The 20325-nt window shown below is 35.0% G+C and overlaps 1 protein-coding gene across 3 annotated transcripts in view; it reads right to left on the bottom strand.

Annotated features, from left to right (window-relative positions):
* Positions 1-20325, bottom strand: part of LOC150107973 (katanin-interacting protein-like) — a 726539-nt gene that overhangs the window by 519540 nt on the left and 186674 nt on the right. For all 3 annotated transcript variants that reach the window (XM_090415492.1, XM_090415493.1, XM_090415494.1), the window contains exon 8: positions 4502-4673. In XM_090415492.1, coding sequence (XP_090271618.1) covers positions 4502-4673 — 172 coding nt within the window. The remainder of the gene's footprint in view (positions 1-4501; positions 4674-20325) is intronic.

Genomic DNA, 20325 nt, shown 5'->3' with positions numbered 1-20325 from the left:
ACACAGCTACGAATGTGATGTAATCTGGTAAATTGTTCTTCTCAGATGAAGAATTATTGCACCTTGTAATGGATATGACTGCTGATTTACACATCTTATCTATGTTCTTTCAACAGATGGTATGGGCGTATCCTGGTTTTGATGAGCATGTATATATGTCCTGGCCAGTAGGGAGGTTATCATGATATTTATTAACTACTGCTCTACCCAATTTTGCATCATTGGCAAACAATTAAATAGTTCCTCCCAGATCATTTCCTATATCGTTCATGTACAAATTAAATAGTAGCAGCCCAAGAACAGAATTCAGAGGAATGACAATGGTCACAAGCCTTCTACTGAACTCTCCTCTTCAATAAACCGCTGTCTGGTATCACTGTCAACCACCCTCTTAACCACTTCAACTTTATATCCATCATCATGTGCTGCAATTTATTGATTAGAATTCCATTTGGTATCCTGTCAAAACCTTCGCAAAGTCCAGCAGTATCAATGTAAACCCATTACCTTTACTCAGCTGTCACTGTATCATAAAAGTTAAGTTACTGAGGCATGACCTATTCTTCACAAAACTATGTTGTCACCCCCCCCCCAAATAGCACCCTGTTCCTGACTACCCATTCCTGTATTTTGCACTCAACCAACTTTTCCAATACCAGAGTGCCTACCTCAGCTCGAAGCTTCTTTTATGCAATGGAACTATTTTCCCCCACTTTCCACTCTCCTTGGGACTAACTCAGAGCTGGTATACTATCTATTCCTGTAGTTGTATTTACATGAAGGTTCTGTAATAGCCAATGCACCTCCAGTTTGTTTACCTCTATTTTCATACAAGCCCTTGTCTCTCTTGTTACTACAATATCTCCAGATGAATGATATACTCTTGCAAAGTGCTCACTTAATAATTCAACTATTTCATCTGATTCAGTTATCTCCCACCCATCGGCATTCATTAAAATTATTCTGCTATAAACATTCATTTTATATGCAACATGTCAAAAACTCTTTGGGATTATTTGCTTGGTTCAGTGCCATGGCATGTACAACTGCAAGGGCTGGGCGTCAATAGAGCATGGGAAGTGGTCAAGGAGCATTTACAGGAGGTTATGGCTGATTGTATACCTAGGGTTCGAATAGTAAAACAAGTAGGGGTTAAATGGATGAATAACACCATTAAGCTTGAGCTGGAAAAAAAGAAACAACTGTGGAGGGAATTTAAAAAAAGGAGTGACCTGCAGGCACACGAACGGTATAAAGTGCAGGCCAGAAGGGTAATGAGTGTGGTAAAAACAACAAAAGCCGATTATGAAAGGAAACTAGCTATGTGCAAGCAAAAGAGAATCCCAAACAGTTCTTTCAATATGCTGCAAGCAAGAAAAAAACTGTACATGTCAAAATGATTTTAAGGAATGACGATGGTAAGGAGGTCACTGAACCAGTCGATATAGTGGAATTACTGAGCGCACACTTTGCAAAAGTATATCATCCAGGTGGTGACATTGAAAAAATGAAGGAACCATTAGTTTATACGGGAATTGTGATGAACTAAGTGGAGGTGAATAGTCTATTACAGAACCTTAATGTGAATACATCTGTGGGATTGGATGGTATACCGGCACGGGTCTTGCGTGAAGCGGCTAAGGAATTATCAGTTCCCTTGACCATGTTATTTAATCTGAGTCTCGGGTCTGGTTTAGTCCCGAAGGCGTGGAAAGAGGGGAAAATAGTTTCACTGCATAAAGGAGGATCCAAGACTATGGTGGCAAATTAGCGACCGATCAGCATATCAGGAGTCGTTGTCAAGGGAAAAATACAGGAATGAATTGATGAAAATGAGATACTGTAACAAATAAGATTAATCATAATACAATTTCATTGGCTATCCAAGTGGATATCTACTAACATTATTAAATGGTACGATTATTATTAGCTCTGCCTTTTTCTCTAATTTTCCCAAAATATTTCAGTAGATCTGGGATTAATTTTCTACTCTGTCAGTTAGATTTTCAACAAAAATTTGTTTTTTTTTTCATTCTCTGCTTCTTTACTGCTGGCATTTTTCAGCAATGAACAAACCTAATATTTCATTTAGTAGTTAATTTATAATTCATTAATTAACCTATTTTATATGTTTTCATCATTATTTCTTGGACATAATTAGGTAGTATCAACATCTTAATCAAATCATATAAAAATACAGAAATTGCTCCAACTCTGGAAGGGCAGTATTCTACCATGCGTTTTAACCAGCTCCTATCCACTTTTTTTTCTTTTTTTTTTAAAAAAAAAAGCACAGCTCAATTCTACTATCTATACAGACCAATCCAATCACTAGCTCACAAAATATTCAATTTATACTTAATTACAAATCTTGTGTGTGTGTACAGATAACTCTTGTTATACATGGGTGGGGGGGTATGCTCTCGAGAATCACTGCCTATATGGAAAACACATAAAACAAGAGGCTTATAAAATGGAATAATAGAGGTTGCGTTCCCAAAAAAAGGAGGTTTCTGATCTTTCAAGATTAGTGAAATCTTGAAAGATCAATTAGTAAATGAAAATGTCCTTAAGACCATTACACTTTTTTTATATAATGTTCGTCAAGTAACTTTATTTTATCGCCCTACATGTTTCGCCAATTTTTTTCTATCGGCATCTTCAGGGAATACGAACTAGTAAGCTATATGAAGGTAACAGACTAGGTTATAACTGATGGTTCTAATTCATACAAAAATTTAGTATTGAACGAGGCAATGCGCGTGTCTCAGGAACGTGATTTATTCTTTATGGCTCATGATGTAATTGTCATGAAAGTTCATTTCTTTGATGTTTAATAATCTGATTAAAGCTTTCCAAATTTCTGGTAAGGTTAGCCCTTGATTCTTGTTTAGGTTTTCAGTTTTACGGGCGACTGTAGCTGCTTCCTTGAAGGTTCTTGAATGGTAGTTATCTTCTATATAAAGCATAAGGCTCTTATCCCATTCAATGTGATGGTTAGTAGAGGCAAAGTGGCAAGAAAGGCCTGAAATGTCTTGTCTGTTGTTTCTGACATATCCTATGTATTCTTTCTTTCTCGTTTCAAAGCTGCTTCTAGAGGTCTGACCTACATAATACCACATGAGCAAGGTATATTATATATGTGGTATTAGTTATGTAGGTCAGACCTCTAGAAGCAGCTTTGAAACGAAAAAGAAAAAACACATAGGATATGTCAGAAACAACAGACAAGACATTTCAGGCCTTTCTTGCCACTTTGCCTCTATTAACCATCACATTGAGTGGGATAAGAGCCTTATGCAGAAGATAACTACCATTCAAGAACCTTCAAGGAAGCAGCTACAGTCGCCTGCAAAACTGAAAACCTGAACAAGAATCAAGGTCCAACCTTACCAGAAATTTGGAAAGCTTTAATCAGATCATTAAACATCAAAGAAATGAACTTTCATGACAATTACATCATGAGCCATAACGAATAAATCACGTTCCCGAGACACGCGCATTGCCTCGTTCAATACTAATTTTTTGTATGAATTAGAACCATCAGTTATAACCTAGTCTGTTATCTTCACATAGCTTACTGGTTTGTATTCCCTGAAGATGCCGATAGAAAAAAATTGGCGAAACATGTAGGACGATAAAATAAAGCTACTTGACGAACATTATATAAAAAAGTGTAATAGTCTTATACATAATAGTCAAGAAAAAATTACACGAAAATGTACCTACTTTTCATACATATCAAATAGTAAATAAAATATTCAGTACATATAAAACAAATAACAATTAAAGTAGTTCTTTATTTTCAAGATTAATATGTCATAACTACATCTCAATCACATTTTCTTTAGCTGGTGTGTTGAAGTTGAAGGCTCTCAGGAGGATGAAGGCTGCTTTTGTAAGTCTCTTTCAATGGAAATGCGAGTTGCAGCTTTCAATTTAAGGACATTTTAGCTAACATTGCAGCTAACATTTAAGGACATTTTCAATTTCATTTTTGACTTAGAATTGTGGTCAGTCATTTTCTTCAAAAAAAGTCACAGCATCATCTATCAGCTTAAAAGCTTGAGACCTCATTCAGATCCTAACAGATCTGCTTTATCCATAGCCAGAAGATCTTCATTGCGCAGGGCACAGAAATTATTTACAGATAAAGAGAATATCACATAGACCAAGAAGCCAATAGGGGTGCAAAATGGACACAGAAACTGAGTACATCAGACAGAGGTATGGAAGGTGTATGCACAGACGTTTTCACATCTTGGATAGGAAACAGCAATTTGTGTATAACAAAAGCACATTACAGTTACCTCTATATGTGAGAGAGAGAGAAAGAACACAGAAAAAACATGTTAGACATAGAGCTAAAATGAAAGAAGACAAAAAAAACTAAGTAAATTAGTTTCTTGTGTCAGAAAAACACACACATTATAATTACACTAAGATAAAATTCTACTTAAAATGACAAATGAAAGTGTAATATTATTAATATATGACATACTTCCATATTATTACAACTACCAGATATGCCTTCTGAACTTAGAGAAAACTGACTGGGGTCTTGACTTAAACCCTGCATACAACTTTCTGACGTGCTACTTGAGTTGGATTTAACTGTGCCATCAGGTGAGAATTCCAGTATACCTAGTGATTTCAACAGGGCTTCTTGTTGCCTGAAAACAATAGAAAATATCAATGTGTTATAAAATCTATCAGAGATGGAGGGTAGCAAAATTACTCCAATTTTTTGTTTCAAATTATATACTAATTAAAAGACACTTAGTTTATAAAAAGTTTTTAAAAAGAAAAAAGATTTTTTTTTTTCCAAAACCAATTCCTTGAATTATCAGAAAACTATAACAAAAACATTTCACAAAATGTGTAAGCCATATCTATATAATAATTATTTCTAGATTCAGCAGGAAATTTTATAGAAATTTACAGTTTGGAAATCTACACTAAAATTTGTCTAATAACTTATATTTGAATTATGATACCTGTAAGAACAAAACATTTTGAAATTATTATGTATAGCATTAACTTTGAGTGGATGGAAATAACTACCATTGGGTTAATAAATGTTGCATTGGGGAAGATCATTGTTAAGAGAGTTCTGAAAGATAAGCATTTGTTACAAAATAGCAATAGTGCTTTCTATATAAACTGTATTAGGTTTACTTTAGATTTACATATGTTAGTAAATATTTCAAATATTTTTTGTAATACAATAGGGGCACTCATCACAAAAATTAGTTTTCAAGGTTGTTGGTGACAAAGTGTGTTCATTTTTGCTGATTTTTTTCTTAAGAAAAGGTGTTTTTTAAATAGCATCGTATAAAAAATTTTATTACTAATTTATTACTAATTAATGTTGTGTATAGTTAATTATACATGCCGAATTGTATATTTCAGTTATTTATATAGTGATAAAATGTGTGTGAGATATATCAAATGTAGGTGTAGAATTCCTTTGTACAAATCTGACATTTAAAATTTTGTTCTATGTACTTGGAATGTTAGTGAATGTAAGTGGTTTTTAGTAAAAAGCAGACAATAATGTTAGAATTTGTCAGAAATAATAATAATTATTATTACAAGAGTATTCCAGAACATCAGAGACTCATCAAGGGAGGCCACATATCACTCACACCACAGGTCAAACTTTCTCGTGAGTTCATTCACACTATCTGCACTCACAACCTACAAAGGAAAACCATTCCACTCACATGCTGCTCCATCTGCCCAATCCTCCATAAAATGAAAAATTCCATCTACTGGTATTTTGAATGATCCTTGCAGAAGTATGTATGCTCTATCATAACATCCCACTTTCTCCTGTCTGCAGTCCACAAATTTGAAATCTCCTCATAACCTACATTCCACAGTCCAGATACCAATCTTTAACACTGTCCTTTGCATCCTCTCCATTGAAACTGTATCACCCCGGAAAGCAGTAGATCAGATTTGTGCATAAAACTGACTGGGGGGGGGGGGGGGTCTGACTGGGGATGGAAAGTGACCTCATTATTCTAACATGTATTTCTTTCATTACTGAAATCCTCCTCTCAGTTGTATTTGCAATCATTATATGGTGACAGAACTTCAACTTACTATCTACCAAAACTCTCAGATCTTTATGCTGATCAGTTTTTACTAGCATAATCCCAACAACATAATATGCCACTAGATATCTCATTACATCAAAGTGCCTAACTTTACATTTACTAACACTAAACTGACATCTTTTTTTCACATGCTCACAATTTCAGCTTATTCAAATCACGCAAGTACTAGAGGTCAGCAACATTCCCAATACTTCTGCATATTTTTGCAGCATCAGCAAATAACTGTTTGATATGTGTCAGTCAGTTATCTTCTTATCCAATCTAATAATTTATAATCCAATCCTATATCTTCCAACTTATACAACAGCCTTCCATTATAAACTGTATCAAAAACTTTAGCAAAGTTCAAAAATGTCACATAGTGTATCCATTCCCTTTGTCTAACTGAACAATCATATTGCTATAAAATGTGAGCCAATTACTCAAACATTACCTTTTCTTAGTAAACCCATGCTGTTCATTGCAAAGTACAGATTCTCTCTCAACCCATTTCTGAAAGCAATCTCTTACTAACTTCACAAAATCTTCAGTACTCCAGAGATACTAATAGATTGATATTTAGACACACATCAGTCTTTGCACCTCACTGGTGCAATGGGATTATGAAACACTTTTTCCACTCTTGAGGTATCTATACTGTGCTGAAATTCAAGTTATATAACCATATCAAAACAGTAACTAGTTCAGCTGTTATAAAATGTGAATTGTGATCACATTGTTAGAGAATTTGGGCAAATTACTCAAACGTTACCTTCCCCGTAAACCCATGCTGTTCAATGCAAAGTATAGATTCTCTATCATCCCATTTTGTAAGCAATCTCTTAGCAACTTTTCCAAAATCTTCACCACCACTACAGGGATACTAATCGGTCGATAGTTAGACACATCAGTCTTTGCACCATCCTTGTGCAATTGGATTATCATGCATTCTTTCTACTCCTAAGGTACATGCCTGGTTCTGAGAGCCAAATTATATAACCATGTTAATGAACAACCAGTTCAGCTCAACATTCTTTTAGGCTTTTCTCCCCTTATCTTGAGTCCATACGCAAGAGGTAGGTTTGTCAACCTATAGCACATTTGTACCGTGAATGGGAATATGTTCCCTTTGGAAACATGTAGGAAGGGAGGATGTTTCAGAGTACTGTTCTACTTTGTTGCAACAGCAACAAAGTAGAACAGTATCAGAAAGTGATCAGAATTTTTCTGATCACTTTCTGATAAAAGGTCAGGGGCAGTATTGATTATTCAATGTTTGTAGGACATTTACCAAAATCACCTAGGCATACATCTGAAAAAAATGTATCATGCCAGGAGATGTCTAGTGAAAACAATGTTGGGCAAAAATTATAGCCAATTGCTTTGGCAAGAGACAAAGGCACAGCTACTATTTAGACAGATTGTAAGTTTCCTGCTTTTGGCTCTATACAAATCAGTTTCAATCACTGTTGATTTTCTTACGGCTTTTTTTTCCAGGCCTTACCATAAGCAGTAAGGGAAGGTGGAGTTCTTGATGATAGCTAGTTGCACTATTCTTGGTTCTTCATCTGCATAGCCTCTGTGCATCTTTTGGAGACTTACTTAGAAAATGGGAATTTAGAATGAAATGCAGACTATGTTTTGTCTAAATAGCAGCTGTGCCATACCAGAGAAGCTTAAAGTGATGTGATCAGCATATATACTTGCATCAGAAAGCTAAACCCTCATTCAAACCAAGGAAATGAGACACAAAATTCTCAGAAGTTATCCTACTTAGCATTCTTACAGTGACAGATGTCTCTTAGTTATGTGGGAGTTGCTAGTTGGGTGAAGAGATAATTATAATAATTATTATAATTATCTGTTCTTATTATAATTAATAAGAACAGATAAGTAATAATAATTATCTTATTATAATAAATAAAATAATTATTATTATTACTAATGTTCACTCTGACCTCCATGGAGTTAAAGGACTCATCGCAGCAGGTCCATACTCACTTGTGCAAACAAAAAAAAAAAAATCGTTTAACCATACCTTAAATCCATTCACATTTTCTGTACTCACCACACCCTCACATAAAGTATTCCACTCACTAATCACTCTCCATGCAATAAACTTGCTTCTGACTACCCTATTCACACCCTCTTTATACAGCTTCCAGAGATGGCCTCTTGTCCTACCCCTGTCTCCCACCATTATGAAAAATATCCTCCACACTAAACTGATAATAACTCATCACAAACTTAGGCCTCAATCACATCCTCTACCCTTCTATTCACAGTGCTATGCAACTTAACACATTCTCATCCACTTAAAAACCAGACAACCAAATATGTGCACAGCAGTCCATATCTGGCCAGTTCAAAGAGTTACAAGGGCACCATAAGCCTTTTGCATCTGCATGTCAATGTCCTCGTCATCATTGCCATAATCCACTGTGATCTTACAATTTCAGCAATGGGACTCCTAAACCTCAAGCCTCTGTCCACCTTCGCTCCCAGATTTCTCATCTCTTCCACCTCCTTCAAAATTTCGTATTAATTATATACTCTGCATCCCAACCTTGCCTACCAAATTTCAAGACCTTATCCTCTGCAACACTAAAATGATAGCTCCACTCACTTGCCCACTCACATAGGTCAGTGAGACCCTCCTGCAAGGTAAATATCTGTTCTTGTCTCATAGCCCTTCTCAAGTTTTCATCTCCAGAAAACAGCTGCATAGTTCCAGTTAACCAGGTCACATAGAAGACCTTTTTTTTAGTGTCATTGACATCTACTCTACTGCTGTGATATTTGACAGTGGATTTAATGGCAATGATCAACTGCATTGTGTTAGTGATGCCAGGAATGCCCAGCCCTTGTTAGATTTTGTTGCCAACATCTTTGCTTTTTTTTCTCATTAGACGAGCAGGCTCTTGCAAGTGGCTGGTAGTGAACTAGTAAAAATACTCTAGTGGGACATTTAAAGTGTACTTAAGGGTATTTTTGATGAGATATTAAGCCTTTCTAAGAACTGCTGCAGCAGTTTCTATTGGTAACATTCTTCCAATGTAGAGATAGCTTTAAGCTGCATGTGGTATAACCATGTTGATAGATATTAGCAAAATGGGCACTCATTAATTGAACAATGTTAATCTTTCACCAATTCTTTGTCTTTTAATTTTATTTTATACCTGAAGAAGTCTTACGTGAATAAGATAGAATGATGTGTTTAATTAAAGTAATTATCAGATCTTATACCAATTTACTGACTTAGAAACACATATATATATATATATATATAGTTAGAGAGAGAGAGAGAGATGAATGATGTGGAGTACTGAGTGGAATGGCTGCAGCAAGAATGAATCTGTTAGATGACAATAAGTGTGAAAGAGGTGTGAAAATGCAAGAAAGCACAATGAAAGAAACTGAGAGGAAAAAAGAAGAGTGCAGTATGATGCTGATTGATGAGTACTGCACAATATTACATGTCAGTTGAGGAAACTATAAAGGCACTTGGCAAATAGCAAGAAAGAAGACAAAAACAAAGAAATAAAGGAAGACTCAATAATTCAGAAATGCAAAAGCAGTATTTTAATAATAAGGTATAACATCTTTTCACTACTTTATATGGGAAACATATGACTTCTGCATTATTTAAACCTTGGCATCATCACTTCTAGGTCTGGCTCTAACTAATGAGACCACTACCCAAACCAAAACTGGTTTGGGTAGTGGACCCTCCCATAATGCTTATCATTATACACACCCAAAAGGATGTGTGGTTTGTATTATGAGATAATAAAGCAATTAATGTGGAGTCATTAGCCAGTATATATAAAAGGTAGCTTAATTGTGAAGATGCTTCAAATGCAAACTTTGTTTGCTTACACTTGGATAAAGAATAAAGTAAGAATATAATTTCTTGGCAACTTCATTTTACACAAATTATGGCCTCTACAACCATGTTATAAATAATTATTTTAATTTCCCAATGTTCCAACCTTCATATAGGTCAGCCTGGTTAGCATGTCCGCTCTCCAGCCAAAAGGCTGCGAGTTTGAATCCCGCTGTGGGCATAGATGTTTGTGATTGTCTGTCAGTTGGTGGATTGAGTGGTGGAGTCACAGATATAGAGACAAGCTAAATTACATTTCACACAGTATGCTGAAGAGACCATTATTTCATCAACAGTTATTTTACTGGCCTGACCTCTAGTGAAAATAAAATAAAACAACTACATCAAAGCAATGTTCTATTTAAGACAACATCAGAGAAACATTCTTTCATATAGATAGTTTTGTTACAGTAAAAATGATGTCCTAATTGAACAAGACAATTATTATATTAGATTTAAGATCCTGAATTACCTATGGTCCTATTTATACTTAACTCTTAGGGAGAAAGGTTAAGTAGATAGAATATGTACCTTCCATATTCTTGGGATTTTTAGAACATCATTATTAAGATTGTAGTGGTTGATAACAATCTCACAAGCCTCCTTAAATTTACGTTCGTACCATGTTTTGGTGAGATGCAAACAACAGGTGCTTTTCCAGTCAATTCTAAGTAAAGTGTTCAGGGCATGATCAGAAAGACCAGTTTAACCATAGTTAATATATTTAATGTGTAGTTTATGTTTCTTTTTTTCTGATGGGAATTGTGCATCCTGCTCCCCTATATAGGGCAAATTACATGTGCAATGAATACAGTATACTCCAGGGTGGGCCAGGAGGAAGTGGATCATGGATAAGTTGAGTAAGTTCCTTAATTTTGAAGAAAGTTTAATCTTTAATCTCTGTACTGGCTAAGGCAGATGAAACCAAATTGCACTTCTTATCCATGTTATTCAACAGGTGTTACAGAATCGTATCCAGATTTAGCTGGTCGTCTATAGATGTCATGGCCAGTTTGGGGGGGGGGTTAAAGGTGACTTTAAGATTGTATTTCTGTAGTATTCTGTTTATTTTGTCCGATATATGGAATGGCTACAATTTCATTGTAATCTAGTTTATTTATTTTTAAGTAAGGTCTTGTACAGAATTTTGTTGACAGTATTTTGGCTGTAATTTTTTTTTAGGAAGGTATTGCTGATAACTTTTAATTCATCTTTAAGTGTTTGTTCATGGAGCAAATCTTCAAAGCCCTGTTTTTTAGTGTATTAATGACCCCTAGTGTTTTGTGTTGGTAGGAGTTTATGTGTATATATTGGCCAGTATGTGTCGATTTCCAGTAAACAGTGAAGGAAAGACTGCAAGAAGATATGTGATAATCATAATCTAGAAATGGAAGTGTGTTCTGCTTTTCCATCTCAATTGTGAATTGTATGCATTTGTGTCATTTGTTTAGGTGGCTGAGGACAGTGCCTAACGTCTGTGCACTTTATTTGTGTTTTCACTATCTGTGCCCATGGGGCCAGATAGCGAAAACATCGTCAGCATATCTAAGCCAGACTTTGGGTTTTAAAAGAGAGGAATCTAGAGCACGTTGCTCAAAATGTTCCATGTAAAAGTTAGCAATGGGAGGGGTAACGGTGAGCCCATGGCTCTGTCTTCTTTTTTGTTGTAAGTAGAAAGTGTTTTGCCACACAAAATAGCCAGAACGTAGTACATGTGCAAAGAGCGCTGTGATATCAGGAGGAAGTTTGTTCTGTAATAATCCTTTGCTGTTCTCAGCAAAGGTTTAAATTTTGCTGTGGCACCCAGAACAATTAACAAACTCGACTTTATTTAACATATAGAAAGAAGTTTAAGATTCATCGAAACCATCATAGCAGATAAAATACGTTTGGAAACTTCTAACATTTTAAATTTAAGTTATACAAAAACCATAACCAGCAACCTAACAAAATCTGAATCAACAGCAGTGAAATCACTAAAATTAAATCCAGACATCGTAATTACTAGAGCCGATAAAGGCAGTGCTACAGTTATTCTAAATCGAACTACGTACCTGGAAAAAATGAATCTAATAGTCTCGGACAACAGGACTATCAACTTGTTGACTATGACCCAACCGATCAAATAAAAAAGAAAACCGAGAAGCTGCTGAAATCAGTCACTACATGCCCGAAGATACAGTTAAAAAATTACTTCCGCACTACGCTCATTTCCCAAGAATTTATGGTCTACCAAAGATTACAAACAAAACACATCACTCTGGCCGATAGTCGAAGGTATAGATAGACCCAGTTATCACCTAGCCAAGAAACTAGCATCAACATCTAAGGCGTTGGTAGGTCATCCCCCCCCCCCCTCTATATTAAAAACACACAATACTTTGTACACAAAATCAAAGACATCACACTGAAAAAGATGATTTATAGTCGAAGAAATAGATAGACCCAGTTATCACCTGGCCAAAAAACTAGCATCAACATCTAAGGAGTTGGTAGGTCATCCTCCCCCCCCCCTCCTATATTAAAATTAAAAACACACACTACTTTGTACACAAAATCAAAGACATCACACTGGAAAAAGATGATTTATTAGTCAGTTTTGACTTCTCTGCCTTCTTCACAAATGTCCCAATAATGACACAATTCTTCTATTACAGGACAAATTCCCTTCTGATATCACAATGCACTTTGTGCATGTACTACGTTCTGGCTATTTCCTTTGGCAAAACACTTTCTACCTACAAAAAGAAGGTACAGCCATAGGATCACCATTATTCCCCCCCTTCCCCATTGCTAATTTTCACATGGAACATTCTGAGCAATGTGCTAAATTGAGGGGTTAAACCTTCTGCAAAATTAAAGAACTTACTCAACTCATCCAAGGATCTACTCCTTCCGCTAGCCCACCTTGGCATATACCGTATTCATTGCACCAGTAATTTGCCCTATATAGGAGAAACAGGAGGCACAATTTCTATCAGAAAAAAAGGAACATAAACGACACATCAAATATAATAACTATGGTCAAGCTGGTCTTTCTGATCATGCCCTGAACACTTTACATAGAATTGACTGAAAAAACACCTGTTGTTTACATCACACCAAAATATTGCATGAACATAAATTTAAGGAGGCCTGAGATTCTTATCAACCACCCTAATCAATTAACAATAATGATGGTCTAAAAATCTCAAGAATATGAAAGGCACATATTCTATCCACTTAACCTTTCCTCCCTAAGAGTTGATTATAAATAGGACCACAAGTAATCCAGGATCTTAAATCTAATATAACAATTGTCATGTTAAATTAGGACATCATTTTTAATGTAACAAAACTATCTATATGAAAGAATGTTTCTTTAATGTTGTCTTAAAAGAATATAGCTTTGATGTAGTTATTTTATTTCATTTATTTATTGTAATTTAATTTTATTTTCACTAGAGGTCAGGCCAGTAAATAACTGCTGATCAAATCGTTATCTCTTCAGCATACTGTGTGAAATGTAATTTAGCTTGTTTCTGTGTATATATATATACAGGGTGTTCGGGATAAATTTGACATATTTATAATTCATTATATTTTTCCGTAAGTTACATGTATTAACACACACTTCTCTTCATTTAAAAGTTTGGACCCTTCTTCATTCATATACAAGATGTCAGAAAGGATGGATAGCTGGAACCCACCTGAATCATGGAAGAGAATAACTTGTATCATGATGATTCGTGCCCGCCATCAAAATAAGGATATTACGACTGCTGCCCAATGCTCCCTGAATACAGTAAAAACAATCAGGCATGAACTAGAGACTTGCAATGGTGACTACGAGGATGTAGCAAGAAGAAAGATCCCTAGCAGACGATCTGATTGCGTTCGTACAGCAGAATTCCTCGCAAATCTGCAGGAACAGGTGTTGAAGAACCCTGGCACTGGAATTCGGGCTTTGTTCGTGGAGTTGCTAACTGTAGTCAAGCCCTGGATAACAAGGGTAGCCAATGGTAGGCCGTATGTATGGCAGCAGGATTCGGCCCCTTGCCACACCTCTGGGAAAAGTCAAAAATGGTTGTCTGAAAATTTCTACGACTTCACCAGTCCAAATGTTTGGCCTCCAAACTCCCCAGACCTTAACCCCATGGATTATTTTGTATGGGGCGCAGTTGAAAAAGACACCAATCGCACTTCCAGTAATACAAAAGCCCAGTTAACGGATAAAATTAAAACAGTTTTTGCGGCCCTTCCCAGGGAGACTGTAGCATCAGCTTGTTCGAGGTTCCGAAGCAGAATTGAAGCTGTGATCGATGCTAATGGTGGTTATTTTGAGTAAATCTTGTTGATAGTATTGTAATTAACTCTGCCTGTAATGTTTTTTTGTCAATTCATTAAATTTAATAGATACAAAGAAGATTTTCTTTTTCCTTACGAAACTGTCAAATTTATCCCGAACACCCTGTATATACAGAAATACCTCAATTATTGCAGTTATTGTTGCCACAAAAAATACCGCAATAATCGGGATAAATAATGTGTGTAAAATGGGTGATCATTTCCAAGGATTTTTCAAATCTATTAATTAAATTTTATATATGAAGTAAAAAAGAAATGTGTTAAACATGTTAAGTAAAAAATGAAGATTCATTTAGAAAAACAAGATTATTCTTTAATCTTTATTTATATATATAAGGAGTACATACAATTATTCTTTCTTAGATAAAAATTGATGTAGAGTTGTCTGGTGGAATTTTTTCTTTCTTTTTTCTTCGCATAAACTCGATAGCAACGGATGGAATTTTCAATTTCCTGGCGAATTTTCATTGATCGCTCAAGATTAGGATCGCCACTCAAGATTTTTTTTCTTTAAAATTTTCAGCAATTCTAAACATTTCGTCCATTTCTTTGAGGGTAAGCCACATCAATTTGTTCGTCATTATCATCAATTTGAGCATCATAAGCACATTTTCTCTCAAGGTTAATTAGGTCTTCATCATCCAGCTCCTTATCATGTGACAAGCAGGTCCTGAACATCACCTTTTTCGATTTCTTTTAGTCCTAGATCGAAGCCAAGCTTGATTATATCATTGATAACACAGGTTACTTCATTTTCAAATCCTTTAAAATCATTTGCACAATGAGGAATAATCTTTTGACATGCCCGCTCTCAGGTTGTTAGATGTTACTTAACTCCATGCTTCCTTGACATTCTCAATGCAATTTTTGATACTGAATGCCTTCCAGAATTCTGTCAAAGTCATAGCTTCATCTCCTGTAGTCTTTTCTATTGCTTGTGAAAACGTTCTTCGTAGGTAATATGCCTTAAAGGATGCGATTACACCTTGATCCATTGGCTGGATGATGGAACTGGTATTAGGTAGTAAATAAATAACTTTTACATTTTCGCACAAATCATTCAGTGCTGTTGGATGACTAGGTGCATTATTTAATATCAACAAGATTTTAAAATCAAGATTTAATGACAGTACCTTTCAGCTTCAGGACAAAAACAGTTTTTAAACCAATCCTCAAAAATAGCTTTTGTCATCCAAGCTTTTCTATTGAATCTCCAATGAACAGGGAGAAAATTTTTATCTAAACTTCTAAGCTGGTGAGGATTTTGTGAACGATAAAGAGAGGCTTCATCTTGTAATCTCAGAAGCAGTGCCACATAGTAAAAGTTACACGCTCTTTCGAAACCTTGTTGCCAGGCTGTGATTTTTAATTTTTTGCTAAAAATGTTTTAGTGGGCATTTTTTTCCATAATAAGCCAGTTTCGTCAGCACTAAATATCTGATCATCGGTATAATTTCCTTCTTCCATGATCTGTTGCAATTCATCAGAAAAACCAGCTGCTGCTTTTTCATCAGCACTTGCCATTTCACCTTGTACACGAACACTATGAATGCTCAATCGCTTTTTGAACCAATCAAACCACCCTGAACTTGCAGAGAAAGGTTCTTCCACTACTGACGCCGAATCATTTTCGCTTTCTAATTGTTTTCTTTTTAAAGTTTCAAACAAATTCAATGCTTTTGTTTTTATAGTCATTTGACTAAGAGGAATTCTCTTTTGGTTACAATCTTCTATCCACACTGACAATAGCGTTTCCATTTTAATCATAAGATGGCTTCTGTTTCTCGTAGTTTGGGACCCAGACGAGGTCAATGCACTTTGTCCTAGTTGCTTATAGTTTGCAGCGTGGTCTAAAATACTGCGAACAGTTGATTCATTTAGACCGTACTCTCTTGCAATTTTGACTTTGGTTATGCCTGCTTCATAGTTACCATATGCAACTTATCTTCTAAGCTGATCACTCTACGTTTCTTCTTGATAGCTGTAGACTTGATATCATCCTTGTTTCTTTTAGCATTCATTGTAGGGGTAAATAAGAAGAGAAATAAACATCCACATGTACTTTAGGCAAAGGCAGACGGTTGCTGGTGAGCAGGTGCCGTCAGATAAAAACGAAGCACTACAAGAGAGCGATATCTGGAGAGTGGCGACTCGAACTGGTTGCATATGCAGTGGGCTACATCTTGCGGGCAATAATTAGAATTTGGAGTGAAATAATTGGAATTTTAGTATCAAATTATAAACCGCGACAAATCAAGAATCGCGATAATCGAGGTATTCCTGTATATATATGTGTGTGTGTGTACTCCAGATGATGACATTACTATGAAGGTCGAAACATCAGGAAATTAAAATAATTATTTATAACACTGTTGTAGAGTCCATAATTTATGTAAAACGAATGCTGATTACTGTGTAACACTAAAGGAAAGGATTCTTGGCATCTTTAAATTTAAGTTATTCAATTTGGTTAAGAAATTATGCAGACTTGTACTGGATTTATTTTGTCATCTGCATAAAGTTAAGAAACAAGAAACGAGATTAACATCAATTTTGATATAAAGTTTAATGCCACTTTCACTCATAATATCATCCATTTAGATGATAAATAACAGAAGAGTTAATGTGCATCAGTCTCATGCACAATTTAACATCAACCATTTAAATATAGACTGTATTGCTCGATATAATGTGCAACGTACACCATATAATTGTAACATTTTGAACAGCTTTTCTCTTGGCACCTTGTGATATACCTTTTCCAGATATACAAAACTCAGATAAAGATCCTTGTTATATTCCCATGAATTCTTAACTATTTATCTTAAAGTGAAAATCTGATTCTGACAGTCTCTACTAGACTGAACCCAGAATGTTCTTCTCTAAGTTTCCCTTCCATAATTTTCTTAGACTTTTCTCAATTATGCTTGCATAAATCTTACCAGAAACATTCAGTACAGAAATTCCTCTGTAATTCTCTTTGGTACTTTTCCTTTTTATAGATGGGATATCATGATATCTCTACTTAATCACATCTGGAATTCAACTCTCAGCATCCCTTATGAATTATGCAGAGTAACCAACATAAAAATTTTGCACCTCCATAAAGTTCATTTGTGGTCAAATATCATCTATCCCATTGTACTTCCACATTTGTGAAGTACAATGATATGTACTTATGATTCCATTACCCTTGAATGTTTAAATATATAACTTCTGCATTTATTCAACCTTGGTATCTCTTCTGGGTTTGACTTCCACTCATAAGACCTCAATAAAAGAAGAAACTGGTCCAGGTAATGGTCCTTCCCATAATGGATAGCATTATACATGCTTGAAAGGGGGTGATTTGCATTATGGGATGTGAAGTCATTAGCCTCTATATACAAGTAGCCATCATGAAGATACTTCATGCACAAACTTTGTTTGCTTCCACATGGATAAAGGATTAAACAAGAATACGATTTCTTGGCAACTTTATTTTTATTCCCCTTGAATGTTTTCTACTGCTGCACGATCAATGCTTGTTACATTTAGTAATCTATCAAAGCAATTAATCCAGATGTTTAGAATATCATTTTCAGTTTTACTGTTGCCTTTCTCATCCCTGATTCTTTCTACAGTGCTCTTTTCTCATTTCTATACCTTTTCAATAGCTCCCAAAATATTTTGCCACCTTCCTGATATTTAGTCTCTCTCTCTCTCTCTCTCTCTCTAGTCTCTCAGCGCACAAGCTGAATTACTTCCTGGGAACTTTCAACGTGCTTTTTTTTTTTCTATTCCTTGACTGCTTCTTTAACTCCCTGAGTTAGGGGGTTCTGATTTTTGGGATGCTGATATTTTTCTTTTTCCAATCTAATAGACAACCTCACTAAAAACTTTGCTGGTTAATCAAGTCAATGTTTCTTCAAGATCTGTCAGTGAATCTCCAAGGTTTGTTTCTTGTTTTCAACTCTCATTTTTTTTCTTTGATAATATTTGAGTATTTTGAGTCCACAATTCACCTTTTCAAGCAGTTCAACTTTGATAATTTTTAAAATTTTCTTACAAACTTTTCTTTACAATATAATATTCAAATTTTATGCTACTCAAAACTAAATGGTAATCACTTCCTGTTTCAAATACTGCTATTGATAACAACATAACCAACGAGAATTCTTAATTCTTGTGTCTTCTCTTCATGCATATTGTGTTAGTAAGGAATATTATTGTCAGTAAGAAACATTAAATAGAAATCCAGCAAGTATTTACTATTAGCTTTGCTCTTTTCTCTAAATTTTCTCCAAATCTTTTTAGTCTGATAATCATTTCCTACTCTGCTGTTTATATCAACAAAGACCAACTTTTCCTTTTGTTCTAATATCTGAAAAAATTTCTCCACTTCTTCCTTAGTAGAATATTCTATGGAATACCATTGTTATTTGCTTATATCACTTTGCTTGATATTGCATGGCATTCCATGAAAATTATCCTCATATTTTGTGTCATACTATAGTTACCTCCTCTTTTCACTGATCATTATTGCCTGAATATAACATCTATTTGTTGCTTAGAAGAACCTCACCTGATTTTGTTTTCTTTGTTTCCGTAAAATCTATTATGTTGATCTGGTACTTATCAGTTCTTCTGCTAGTTCGATTTCTTTACCATTAATGCCTCTTATGTTGATGATGCTAATCTTGAACCCCACTGATGTTGAGTTAGGGAACATTCTAGTAGTTGACTTTTTTTTTTTTTTTGCTGTTTGCCTGGTTTCCTAATGTGAAATACTATCATTTTATTTTGATTTAAGCAAATTTGAATACCGTTTAGTCAGCTAAATCCAGAATTGCCAGCCCATTCTAATTTGTTCAGTATCTAGGTAGATATCTACTAACAGGGCACAACGAGACAGTGAGGATTGGACATTAAGTCAGAAGCCCTGGTTGGTTCTTCACATTCCTTAAAAGTTACATGGAGGTCTCCTTCCAGTTATCTAGCTTTGACCTTTAAGTAACCCCAGTAGATGCATATTATTCTTAACTTTGAACTTTTCTCCAAATTTTCCCAAAACATTTCTACATGTCTAATATTCATTTTGTCTGCAATTTAGATCTGAAACTAGAACCAACTTTTTATTTTGCATTGTGTCAACTTATTTATGTCAGTCATTTTTTCCCCCCCAATTTGCTTCAATCTTCTCTATGACTCAAAAATTACTCCACTTCTTTCTTAGAAAGAAGTCACACCACTCAGAGTAAAATTGTGTATTCTGGACAGCATGACTTATTTATGCATATGGTTCAATAGAAGGATCTCAGAAAGAAGTGGAGTAGTTGTGATGAATGGTGTCATCAACTACTATGCTACCATTATCAATGTATTATTTTATGATAGTCTGGAATCATTTCCTTACTTATTTAATATATGAATCATTATTAAAAAAAAAAACTGCTAAAGTCTGAATTAGTTATGTTTATTATAGACAATAAACATAAAAAACTGGTATTAAAGACAATGTGAATTTCATGTGTATTGATTCCAATCATCTTCCTCTTTAAATTCTTGCTCCTTAAGGAATACTGCTTTGCAAGTAGTGCATGATTAATTTTACATTATTACTAGCTTCTAATAATCTATTTTCCCAAAATTAATATTTTTATATATTAATATGTGATTGGATTTGTCAAACTACACCCAGACAGACATCGCTGAGGTTGAAACTAAGAATACGTGTATTTTTGAAGTAAATTCAAAAGTTATAGAGAAGTCTCTTTTTTTCAGCATGCTATCCATTTTTATTTGCTCAACTTATCATGGTTGTCATGTAAGTTGAAGCTGAAAAAGACACATGGAAAATATAGTAACGGATTCTTTGAAGTACTTTTTTTTTTTATCTAACCCAACTGCAAATTATTGCTCTGGCACTGTGCACTTCCCCCCTTTGCTCTCTATCAGTACACTTAGCAGAATAGTGGCAGGAAGAATATTTCTTCCTGCCACTTAGGA

Source organism: Typopeltis vanoorti, chromosome 3, assembly GCF_054136105.1.
Source record: "Typopeltis vanoorti isolate ZY-2024b chromosome 3, IOZ_Tvanoo_1.0, whole genome shotgun sequence".
Lineage (NCBI taxonomy): Eukaryota > Metazoa > Arthropoda > Arachnida > Uropygi > Thelyphonidae > Typopeltis > Typopeltis vanoorti.
This window is presented reverse-complemented; position numbering and strand designations above follow the sequence as displayed.